The following is a 10,798-nucleotide window of genomic DNA, read 5'->3' as shown; positions in this document are numbered from 1 at the left end:
CGCACCCATCCAGCCACAACGACTGCAGGTCCATTGAACTGACCCCTATCATTATGAAGTGCTTCAAGTGACTGGTCATGCAGCAGATAAAATCCATTCTTCCTCCCTCCCACGACCAGTTCCAGTTTGTATACAGAACCAACAGGTCCACAGAAGATGCCATCTCAGCCACTCTCCGCCACTCTCCATCCAGCCCTTACACACCTGGACTCCATAGACTCCTAAGTGTGAATGGTTTTCCTGGATTTTAGCTCAGACTTTAACATTATCATCCCCCAGCAGCTAATAAACAAACATAGACACCTGGAACTCAACTCACCTGTCTGTAACTGGGTGCTGGACTTCTTATCAGAGAGACCACAAAATGTTGGGTTGGCGAGGTGAGTCAACTGGTCCAGTGGTGTTCTGACAACAATCTCTTCCTGAATATGGGGAAGACCAAAGAAATTGTCATCGGCTTCAGAAGAGGACCTCCACCGCACCCCTCACTAACCATCAACAGTGACGAATGGGGAGGGTGAACAGCACCAGGTTCCTAGGGGTGCATATCTCTGAGGACCTCTCCTGGATGACGAACACCACATCGCTGGCCAAGAAAGCTCAGTCATGCCTCTACTTCCTTCACAAACCGAGGAAAGCACGAGTCCCACCTCCTATCATGTGCAGCCAGCAAGATCACTGGTGTCTCTCTGCCCTCCCTTGTGGACATCTTCCACACCTGCTTGACTAGCAGAGCCATCAGCATCGCTACAGATGGTTCACACTCGACAAGCCTCCACTTCAGCCTCCTGCCTTCAGGGAGAAGGTACTGGAGCCTCTAGGCTCGCTCCAGAAGGTTTTCCAACAGCTTCATCCATCAGGTTGTCAGGATACTGAACTCTGTTCATAATGTCCCCCCTCTCCCACCTACTCCTGAACTCTGTTTATAAACACCTATTCAAAATGTTACATGTACAAATTATTTAAATCTGACACTGTTTGCACTTTTACACTTCACAGTCTCTTTTTGCACTACTGTCATACTGCTGCTATCTGTCCTGCACCCTACTAATGTCTTTATACTCAGAACTACTAAACATTGTTTACATTTATTTGCATGTATATGTGCACCTTACATATAATGGACCTTTGGAAGTATGTTTGTATATTTAACAGAATTCACTGTTTACATTTACCCAGATGTATATTCATTCAGATGTTTACAAGATATATTTACTCGGTTTATTTATATCTATTTATTACAAGTACACTGCTGTTACCTTCACACAAAATCTGTTCTACAGTATATTGCACTGACTGCATTGAGAATGTAAATACTTGAAGAGAGAGAAGAGAAACAGTATTTGATTCCTCTGTAGGTCTGCACATATGGTGGTGTTGACAAATAAAGAACCTTGAACCTTAAAAACAAAATCCTACTCTCTATGAAAATAGAATATAACAGAGTGACTCTAGGAGCCTGTGGCAGGGATTATGGACAATAACGGACTATAAAGCACCAACATCCGGTATGATGAATGCGGAAGTGTCTCTGGCAGACGAGCTGAACACCTTCTACGCTCACTTGAGGCTGCAGCTAACAACGCTAATGCTACAGCTAATGCTAATAGCTGCAGACAGGAAGAGAATGCCAACACTGGAAGTGCGTTCATCATCTCTGAGCATGACGTGAGGAGAGCCTTTAGGAGAGTGAACACCAGGAAAGCAGCAGGACCAGTCGGAATCTCAGGTCGTGTCCTCAGAGCCTGCACTGACCAGCTAGCACAAGTGTTCATAGACATATTCAACCTCTCCTTAAACCAGTTGGCAATCCCCACGTGCTTTAAAGAGTCCATCATTGTTCCTGTCCCGAAGAAACCCCATCCTGCTTCCCTCAATGACTATCGCCCTGTAGCCCTGACCTCAGTAGTGATGAAGTGCTTTGAGCGGCTGGTCAGAGACTCAGGATCAGGGACTCAGCCTATCTCTTTGTCAGTGGATCTCCAATTTCCTAACTGGTAGACCACAGGCAGTAAGGATGGGCAGACATGTCTCAGCCTCACTCACCCTCAGCACTGGAGCCCCCCAGGGCTGTGTTCTGAGCCCCCTGCTGTACTCTTTGTACACGTATGACTGCATGGCCACTACCAACTCCACCAACATCATCAAGTTTGCTGACGACACCATTGTGGTTGGACTGATCTCCGACAACAATGAGACGGCCTACCTGGAGGAGATTAAGGCTCTGGAGAACTGGTGTCCGAGCAACAACCTCCACCTTAAAGTCAGATAGACTAAGGAGCTGATAGTGGACTTCAGCAGAAAGCAGGAGAGGAACTACCAGATCCCTGTGATCAACGAGAGACCAGTGGAGAGAGTGGACAGCTTCAGATACCTCAGTGTTCACATCATGCAGGACCTGTCATGGTCCTGTCACATCAACAACATGGTGAAGAAGGCCCGGCAGTGTCTCTTCCACCTCAGATGCTTGAGAGACTTTAGACTGCCTCCTAATGTGCTTACGAACTTTTATTCCTGCACCATAGAGAGCATCCTGATGGGAAACATCACCACCTGATTCGGGAACAGCACCATGCAGGACAGACGAGCTCTTCAGAGGGTGGTGCGATCAGCAGAGCGCATCATCCATACCGAGCTCCCTGACCTGCACTCAATCTACAACAAGCGGTGCTGGACCAAGGCCAGGAAGATCGTGAAGGACCTGAGCCATCCCAACAATGGACTTTTCTCCCCGTTGAGGTCAGGGAAGCGCTTCCGCTCCCTGAAGGCCAACACAGAGAGACTGAGGAGAAGCTTCTTCCCACAGGCTATACGGTCTCTCAACCAGAACTCCACATAGGACTCAGCTGATTGGACTTACAATGCTTCCTACACACGTGTTGGAAAACACCACACTGTACCATATATTTGCACATTTGCACATTACAGGACTGTGACACACAATACATAAAACATAAACATATATGGGACATATATGGGACATTCTGGTCCCTTTTATACACAAAGAGGACTTGTGCACATCTGTGCTTTAAGATGGACAATACCACTGCTCTCATCATCTCATCACCTTATTTCACTGATTGACCACCCCGTACTGCTGCTGTCTGCACACTGCACAGTATTGCACTATTTCACTTTTATAGTTCTGTATAATACAGTTGTTTACATTTTACATATCTTACCTTTCTTATATTCTATATTTTATATATATATTCTGTATACACAGATACCCTACCTTACTTTACTTATATTTTTATTTTTATTTATATTATATTCTGTTTTTATTTACCTACTGTGAATTGTAGTTTTTTATATTTTATATTACATATTTTATATTTTACATTTTATCCCTGTCTTTTCTGTCCTTATTCCTTTTCATTTTCAAGGATCAAAGTAAATAGTCGTGTAATCATTTCAGTGCATATCATACTGTGTACCATTATGTATGTGACCAATAAAATTAAATTTGATTTGAAACCACACCAACTAAACACAACAGAAGATGTTTTAGAATAATTGAATGACAGTGGGAGTTTGCATGTTCTCCCCATGCCTGCGTGGGTTTACTCCAGGTACTCCGGTTTCCTCCCACAGTCCAAAGACATGTACATTAGGTTGATTGGTAATTCTAAATTGCCCATAGGAGTGAGTGTGTGTGGTTGTTCGTCTATGTGTGGCCCTGCGATGGACTGGCGACCTGTCCAGGGTGTACCCCTGCCTTTCACCCAGTGTGCGCTGGGATAGGCTCCAGCAGACCCCCGTGACCCTAGGAGTCCTAGGAATAAGCGGGTATAGACAATGAATGAATGAATGAATGAATGACAGTGCCCTCTGGTGGTGTGAGGAGGAAATGTCCGTGATGTCCGTTACAGAGAGTGCCGATGAAGGATCAGATCCCGCTGTTTAACGCTAATAAATACAACTTGATCAGAAAATATCTTAAAATATCAGACTGTCTGATATAAACACTCCAAACTAAACTCAAAATCCCTTCCCACATTAACATTCTGACCTGGAAACATTTCTGTTTCTCAATCAGGAGTAAAGTTTTAACATTTTAAACCATGTGGTCAGCTTCTGGTGTATCATCTTTTCAGGAATAATTTTGTCCATCCTGCAGATCTCCAAAACTTCTGACTGAAATCCCTTCACAGTTTGAACCGTGTGCTGTTTCCTCTCTCTCTCTCTCTCTCTCTCTCTCTCTCTGTTTCATATCATATTTGTGTCAGGAGTTTATAAAGTTAAATATATCAGTAAATCAAAGCTGCTTCTGTTATTTTAGTCGGTCAGATGAAGACAAGAAGATATGAAGAAAATCCCACAGAATCTTCTTTATTTGGAGTTAATCAGAATCATTTCATTGATGCAGCTGATGATAATTACTTTTGTACATGAGATTGAATGTGATTGGTTTGTTCTGAACACAGACACACCCCCAATTATAAAGCTGTACATACTTACATAACCAGGCTATTGTAAATTTTATAAATGTTTTATTAAACTAAGTTTCTTAATTGTTAAAAACCTATAAAACATATTTCTGTAAGTGTCTGTGGATAATAAAATGATTACCACATTACAAAGAATGAATATTCTGTGTGTGTGTTTTAGATTTACATTTTAGTGCTTTGGTGCTCAGGAATGATCTCTCTATAATGTGGAATCTTGTTGAAATGAAACACTTTTCTATAAGATCATTTGTGATACAATTTCTACTTGTTACTGACCACAAAACACCAGATACATCTTATTCTGGATCACACAACCTCACTTCTGATCGTAAACAAACCAAGAACCCAGCGTATAGAGGCTGAGTGAATGTGGTGTGGACTCTGTGGAGGAGCTTCATGGTGTCAGAGACGCTGTAGAAGGACAGAGTTCCTGCACTGTGATCCACATAAACTCCTATTCTGGAGGATGATGGAACTCTGAGATCAGTCTCAATGTTGTTGTGATAGAAAGAGAGAAAAGAAGAAGAAGAACACTCCAGACTCCAGGACTGATTGTTGTTTCCAAACCCACACTCATTACCCAGTCCTTTCCTGCTGATGTCTTTATATGAGACTGATATGTACACACCACCGCTCCACTCCACCTCCCAGTAACAGCGTCCACACACACTCTCCTTACACAACACCTGATACCAGTAGTCAAATCTCTCTGGATGATCAGAGTACTGCTGCTCTCTCTCACTGTATCTCACCACTCTGTTCTTCTCAGATAGAATGAGGTTAGGATGTGTCGTGTTGGGATCCAGAGTCAGATCACAGAAATCTAAAATAAAAGAGAAAAACTTTTTTTTATTTTTATTGTGTGTGTGAAATTTACACTTCTAATTGTTTGTGTGTGTTTGTGTGTGTCTGTGTGTGTTTGTGTGTGTGTCTGTGTGTGTGTCTGTGTGTGTGTGTATCTGTGTGTGTTTCTCTGTGTGTGCGTGTGTGTATGTGTGTCTGTGTATGTGTGTATGTGTGTCTGTGTATGTGTGTATGTGTGTATGTGTGTCTGTGTGTGTGTGTATCTGTGTGTGTTTCTCTGTGTGTGCGTGTGTGTATGTGTGTCTGTGTGTGTGTGTGTGTGTGTGTGTGTGTGTATGTGTGTCTGTGTGTGTGTGTGTGTGTATGTGTGTGCGTGTGTGTATGTGTGTCTGTGTATGTGTGTATGTGTGTATGTGTATGTGTGTGTGTCTGTGTGTGTGTGTCTGTGTGTGTGTGTGTGTGTGTGTATGTGTGTGTGTGTATATGTGTATTTGTTTGTGTGTGTGTGTGTGTTTGTGTGTGTGTGTGTGTCTGTGTGTGTGTATATGTGTGTGTGTGTGTGTGTTAGACGTACATTTCAGAAACTCTTCTCTGCTCTGTGGCTCTGGTGGTGAAATGATCTGAACTGCTGCAGCTGTGGAGAGAAAAATGGAAATGAAGACAAAAAGCATCATCAGGTTGTGTAAAAGATGGAAACAGTTGAAAGTGATACAGTCAGTTTATTCATTTGAAATCAGTATTTTACTTCAAAGTGTCAGGTGAACAAACTGGCTGCAGAAAAGTAAGCAGGAGCATGGCTAAGAAATAACACTTCACAGAGCGAGTAAAGACGTCCATCATTGTGTTTCTCCAGCAGGAGCAGCTCCTCTTACCATGTGGAGGGATTTTGTTGAATTCCTCCGCACAGAATTCCTCCAGTCTCTTCTTCAGATCTGAGAGAGAATTCCTCACTCCATCAAATGACAGATGTTGAGGGACAGTGATGCTAGACATGGCAAACTCTGGTCTGTTTAATGGAGGAGACCGACGTCCAGAAGCTAAAGCCTACAGAGAAGAAATGAAATGAAAGACATACTTGTGATGTCAGACAGGGACATTTATTGCTGCTTTAATGAGAGGTGTTTTAGAGCAGTGGTTCCCAAAGTGGGGGTTGCGACCCCTTGGGGGGGTTGCAAGACAGTGAGGGGGGGTCGTGAGATGATTTCCAGAAATCAAAAAACCTTTTTAAACTATTAGAAATAGCATATTTTATCCATAACTAACAAAAGATACAAAAATTGTAGTTAATAGTAACATTTGAAAAAAAAAAAAAAAATGCAAATAAAAATAGCCATTAGCCATTAGCCTTTCGATTTTTTTTCCGTTCAATCGCGACCCCTGAGGTGATTACGACAGGTTAATGGCACAGCAATAGTGTCAGTTGCAGCAGATCACTTTACAGCACCATCTTAATTTCAGATCAATTTACAGCACCATCTTTTTTAGGTTTAGGAGATTTTTGTTAAAATGAAATGCTGGTTAATATCGACCAAAGACAACACAGAGAGGCCAGCGGAGAAGCACCACCGTCAGAAAGGCCATCGACCTCAGGTACGGAAAGAGACCGGCGTGTGCATGAAGAGGACATCCATAAGCAGTTGGGTCAGCCTTACTCTAAGTGTCGAAAGTATCGAGAGGAATTTATTTAGTATTTATTTAGAATTTAGTATGGATTCACATGCATCATCGTCAACGAAGTACAACATCCCCAGTGTATAGTGCACTGAGGTGCTTGCACATGAAAGCCTAAAGCCTGTAAAAATGCTACCACACTTGAAAACCAAGCCCCCCTCTCTTGCTGCTAAACCAGTAGTAGTTTTTTCAGGCAAAAGGAGTGAGAGTTACAAGGCCAAAAGAAAGTCCTAATTAAACAAACACCAATCCCCACCAAAGCTCAACACGTATCATATGAGGTGGCATATAGATATAAGTCAGACTATGCATGGACATAAACTGGCCCGCGAGCTAGAATCGGTGCCGCTGTCTAACGGGTGCCACTGTCTCCCTGTGTATCTCCGACATGGCCCAGGACATAAAGTGTCAGCTGGTGGAGAGAGTGAAGAAAGAGAAATACGCTTTACAGTTAGATGAATCCACAGATGTATCAAACTCTGCCCAGCTGCTTGTATTCATCAGATTTTAACCGGAAAACTTAACAAGGACATTCTGTTTCGCACCCCGCTGGAGGGAACATGCACAGGCGAGGACTATTTCTCAAAACTTGACAACAAACTGAAAGAAGATGGACTGTCTTGGAGTGAGTGTACAGACGGTGAGGTTAAATGTTGAAATTTAACGAGTAAATTACAAAAATATTACAAATAAAAATGATATGGTTGTTAGACTGTTGTGCTCTTTAGTGTTGTCTCGTGTTTGGATAGGATAATTGGTGCGTGTGTGCCATTGCGCACAACGTTTGTATATTTTAACCATCTCCGAGGATAGTGGGGGTTGTGAGTCACTGGCACTGTTATTTTAGGGGGTCGTGGGCTGAAAAGTTTGAGAACCCCAGTTTTAGAGAGTGTGTGAGGAACAGCTGGCTCTGTAGATCAGACAGTGAGTGTTACCTGGAGGAAATGGATGTGATCGTGTGTGTGTGAAAGCTGCTCCAGCTCAGTGACTCTCCTCTGAAGATCAGCAATCTCCTGCTCCAGTTGCTCCAGGAGTCGTTCAGCTCGACTCAGTTCAGCCTTCTCCTGAGCTCTGATCAGCTCCGTCACCTCCGAGCGCTTTTTCTCCATGGAGCTGATCATCTCAGTAAAGATCCTCTCATTGTCATCTACTGCTGTCTGTGCACTGAGCTGTTAGGACACACACACACACACACACACACACACAGAAGATATAAATCTCATCTATCATTCCCTCTCTTACTGGGACTCTAAATGACTGGTTGTCCATGTTGTGTGTGTTTCTAGGAGCAGCTCTGTCTCTGCTCACTGCTCACCTTTATAGTGTTCACAGTCTGTTTCAGCTCCTGCACCTTCTTCTGCTTCTCCTGGATTCTCTGCTGGAATTTCATCTGATCCTCCTTTAACTCTCTCTGAGGACACATCAGTTATATCCATAAGGTTATACAGTGGATATAAAAAGTCTACACCCCTGTTAAAATGGCAGGTTTTTGTGTAAAAAAAAAGAATTAAACTGAGATAAATCCTGTCAGAGTCTTTTCTAAATTTTATGTGAAATTGTAACCAATATATTAAAGTGGAAACAAACTAGAATCATTTTAGCAGAAAAAAAATAAAAACCTGGTTACATAATTGTGCACTCCATTTTATAATTAGGAATGTGTCAGTGTTCAGAATCAACCAATCCCATTCAAACTCATGTTAAATACTAATTAGTATAAACATTCTATCAATTAAAGTCACTGATTAAACACAAATAAAGTACAGCTGTTCCTGTAGGATTTTTCTGATATCTTCTTGGTAACATCTGACTGGAAAAGCCACAAAGATCTTACAAAGCAGTACAGGATCTCACTGTAGAAAAATATCAATTAGGAGAGAGTTACAAAAAACATACAGGACATTGAATATACCATGGAACACTGTAAAGACAATAATCAACACCTGGAGAAAATATGGCACAACAGTGAGATTACTAAGAACAGGACATCCCCCTAAAATTAATGAGAAGACCAGGAGAAAACTGGACAGGGAGGCTGCCAAGTCTGGCTAATGTCCATCCAATCTCCCTAAACCATGTTTTGTGGTCTGATGAAACCAAAGTTGAATGTTTTTTCCATAAAACCACAGCAGATCATTAAAAGAACACCATCCCCACAGTGAAGCATGGAGGTGGCAGCATCAAGCTTTCAGGCTGCTTTACTTCAGCTGGAACTGGGGCTTTAATCAGGGTGGAGGGAATAATGAATAGCTCCAGATACTAGTCAATTGTGGTGCAAAACCTTAAGGCTTCTGCTAAAACACTTAAGATGAAGAGGAATTTCACCTTCCCGCATGACAATAAGTTCCCAGGAATGTCTTCACTAAAACAAGATCAAGGTTTTGGAAAGGTTCAGTGTTAACATGCTTTTGGAGGGAAGAACTGATAATTCAAGACGTGCTAAACTGATCGATTTTTAACCCAAAAATATAAAAGATTGGTGCTTGGACTGAGTATTAGTTTAGGGATGTGCACACTTATACACCAGTTTATTGTACATTTATCGATTGATCCTTTCCCCCATGAATTCTTTTTTTTTGTTTTTCACTTTAATATATAGCTCGCAATTTCACAATAAAGGTTCAAAAGTTTCTGTAAGGATTTGTCTTAGTTTAATTTTTTTTACATCACAGAAACCTACCATTTTAACAAAGGAGTGTAGACTTTTTATATCAGACAGGTAAAGAGTTGAAGTTCTTGTTTAAGTTATTAAATGGATCTTGGCCGAGTGAAGGTTCACTCATCTGATCTGATTATGATGAACAGATAGCAAAGATACGTTTACTTAATACATTTACTTTACTTAACTCTTCAATCACAAGTTCAATCTTGTAACTGACCAAAGCTGCTAAATCTAAATGAGAAATATCATTGGGATGAGTTCTCACCTGTTTCTCAGCTCTTCCTGCTGCAACTGATACAGCGTCATGACCTTTATGTTTATCCAACATGCACAAAGAGCAAATACACCTTTGATCAGTACGACAGTAGATCTTCAACACTTCATCATGTTCAGAGCAGATCTTCTCTTGTAGATTTCCAGAGGCTTCAGTTAATGTGTGTTTTTTCAAAGCAGGAATATCTAAATGAGATTTCAGATGAGTTTCACAAAGCGAAGCCACACAGATCAGACAGGACTTGATGGCTTTGTGTTTTCTCCCGGTGCAGAAATCACACTCCACATCTCCAGGTCCAGCGTAACAGTGAGCAGGAGAAGCAGCTTGGACTTCAATCTTCTTCAGTTTCTCCACCACTTCAGCCAGCATGTTGTTTCTGCGTAGAACAGGCCTTGGAGTGAAAGTGTCTCTGCACTGAGGACAGCTGTAGACGCCCTTCTGATCCTCCTGATCCCAGCAGCCATTAATACACACCTTACAGAAACTGTGACCACAGGGGATAGCCACCGGATCCTTCAGGAGATCCAGACACACTGGACAGCTGAACTGATCCTGATCTACTGAAATACTGGCTTCAGCCATTTTCCTAAACTCACACACGGAGAGAGAGAGATCAGTTTCGTTTTCTCTGAAACTTCCTGGTTCTGTGTGTGTGTGTGTGTGTGTGTGTGTGAGAGAGAGAGAGAGAGAGAGATGGAGGAGGAGGAGGAGGACAAGCACAGAGAAGTTATGAACACTCCTCTGTTAACCATTTCATCTCCCTTCAGTAGATAAATATATAACCATGTAGCTGCTACACCTATTAGGATTCATTTCATGAATTACAGAATGGGTCTTAATTTTCTGCTCTTTTTTGCCTACTGACTCCTCCAGCAAAATGATTAATGATTACAATTTAACACTTTATTCCATGTGATTTCTTTAAATTATTTTTAA

General features: G+C 41.9%; 1 protein-coding gene across 1 annotated transcript; it reads right to left on the bottom strand.

Moving 5' to 3' along the window:
- Window positions 1–4,156: 4,156 nt before the first annotated feature.
- LOC131354373 (tripartite motif-containing protein 16-like) lies at window positions 4,157–10,524 on the bottom strand. The gene is made up of 6 exons (XM_058391935.1): window positions 9,854–10,524; window positions 8,242–8,337; window positions 7,862–8,095; window positions 6,128–6,299; window positions 5,830–5,889; window positions 4,157–5,274 (listed from the first exon to the last, which is right to left on the bottom strand). The coding sequence occupies exons 1-6, from the start codon at window positions 10,442–10,444 to the stop codon at window positions 4,748–4,750; spliced, it is 1,680 nt and encodes a 559-aa protein (XP_058247918.1). The 5' UTR covers window positions 10,445–10,524; the 3' UTR covers window positions 4,157–4,747.
- Window positions 10,525–10,798: the final 274 nt, after the last annotated feature.

This window comes from Hemibagrus wyckioides, linkage group LG06, assembly GCF_019097595.1.
Source record: "Hemibagrus wyckioides isolate EC202008001 linkage group LG06, SWU_Hwy_1.0, whole genome shotgun sequence".
NCBI classification, from domain to species: Eukaryota; Metazoa; Chordata; class Actinopteri; order Siluriformes; family Bagridae; genus Hemibagrus; species Hemibagrus wyckioides.
The sequence above is the reverse complement of the archived record's forward strand: the minus strand, read 5'-3'. Positions and strand labels throughout refer to the sequence as shown.

Excerpts from the sequence above, each read along its gene's own strand:
- LOC131354373 (XM_058391935.1), bottom strand. The coding sequence starts at position 10,444 with ATGGCTGAAGCCAGTATTTCAGTAGATCAGGATCAGTTCAGCTGTCCA. Across the intron at positions 8,096-8,241 it reads AGACTGTGAACACTATAAAG|CTCAGTGCACAGACAGCAGT; the intron begins GTGAGCAGTGAG and ends GTGTCCTAACAG. Across the intron at positions 6,300-7,861 it reads ATCACATCCATTTCCTCCAG|GCTTTAGCTTCTGGACGTCG; the intron begins GTAACACTCACT and ends TCTTCTCTGTAG.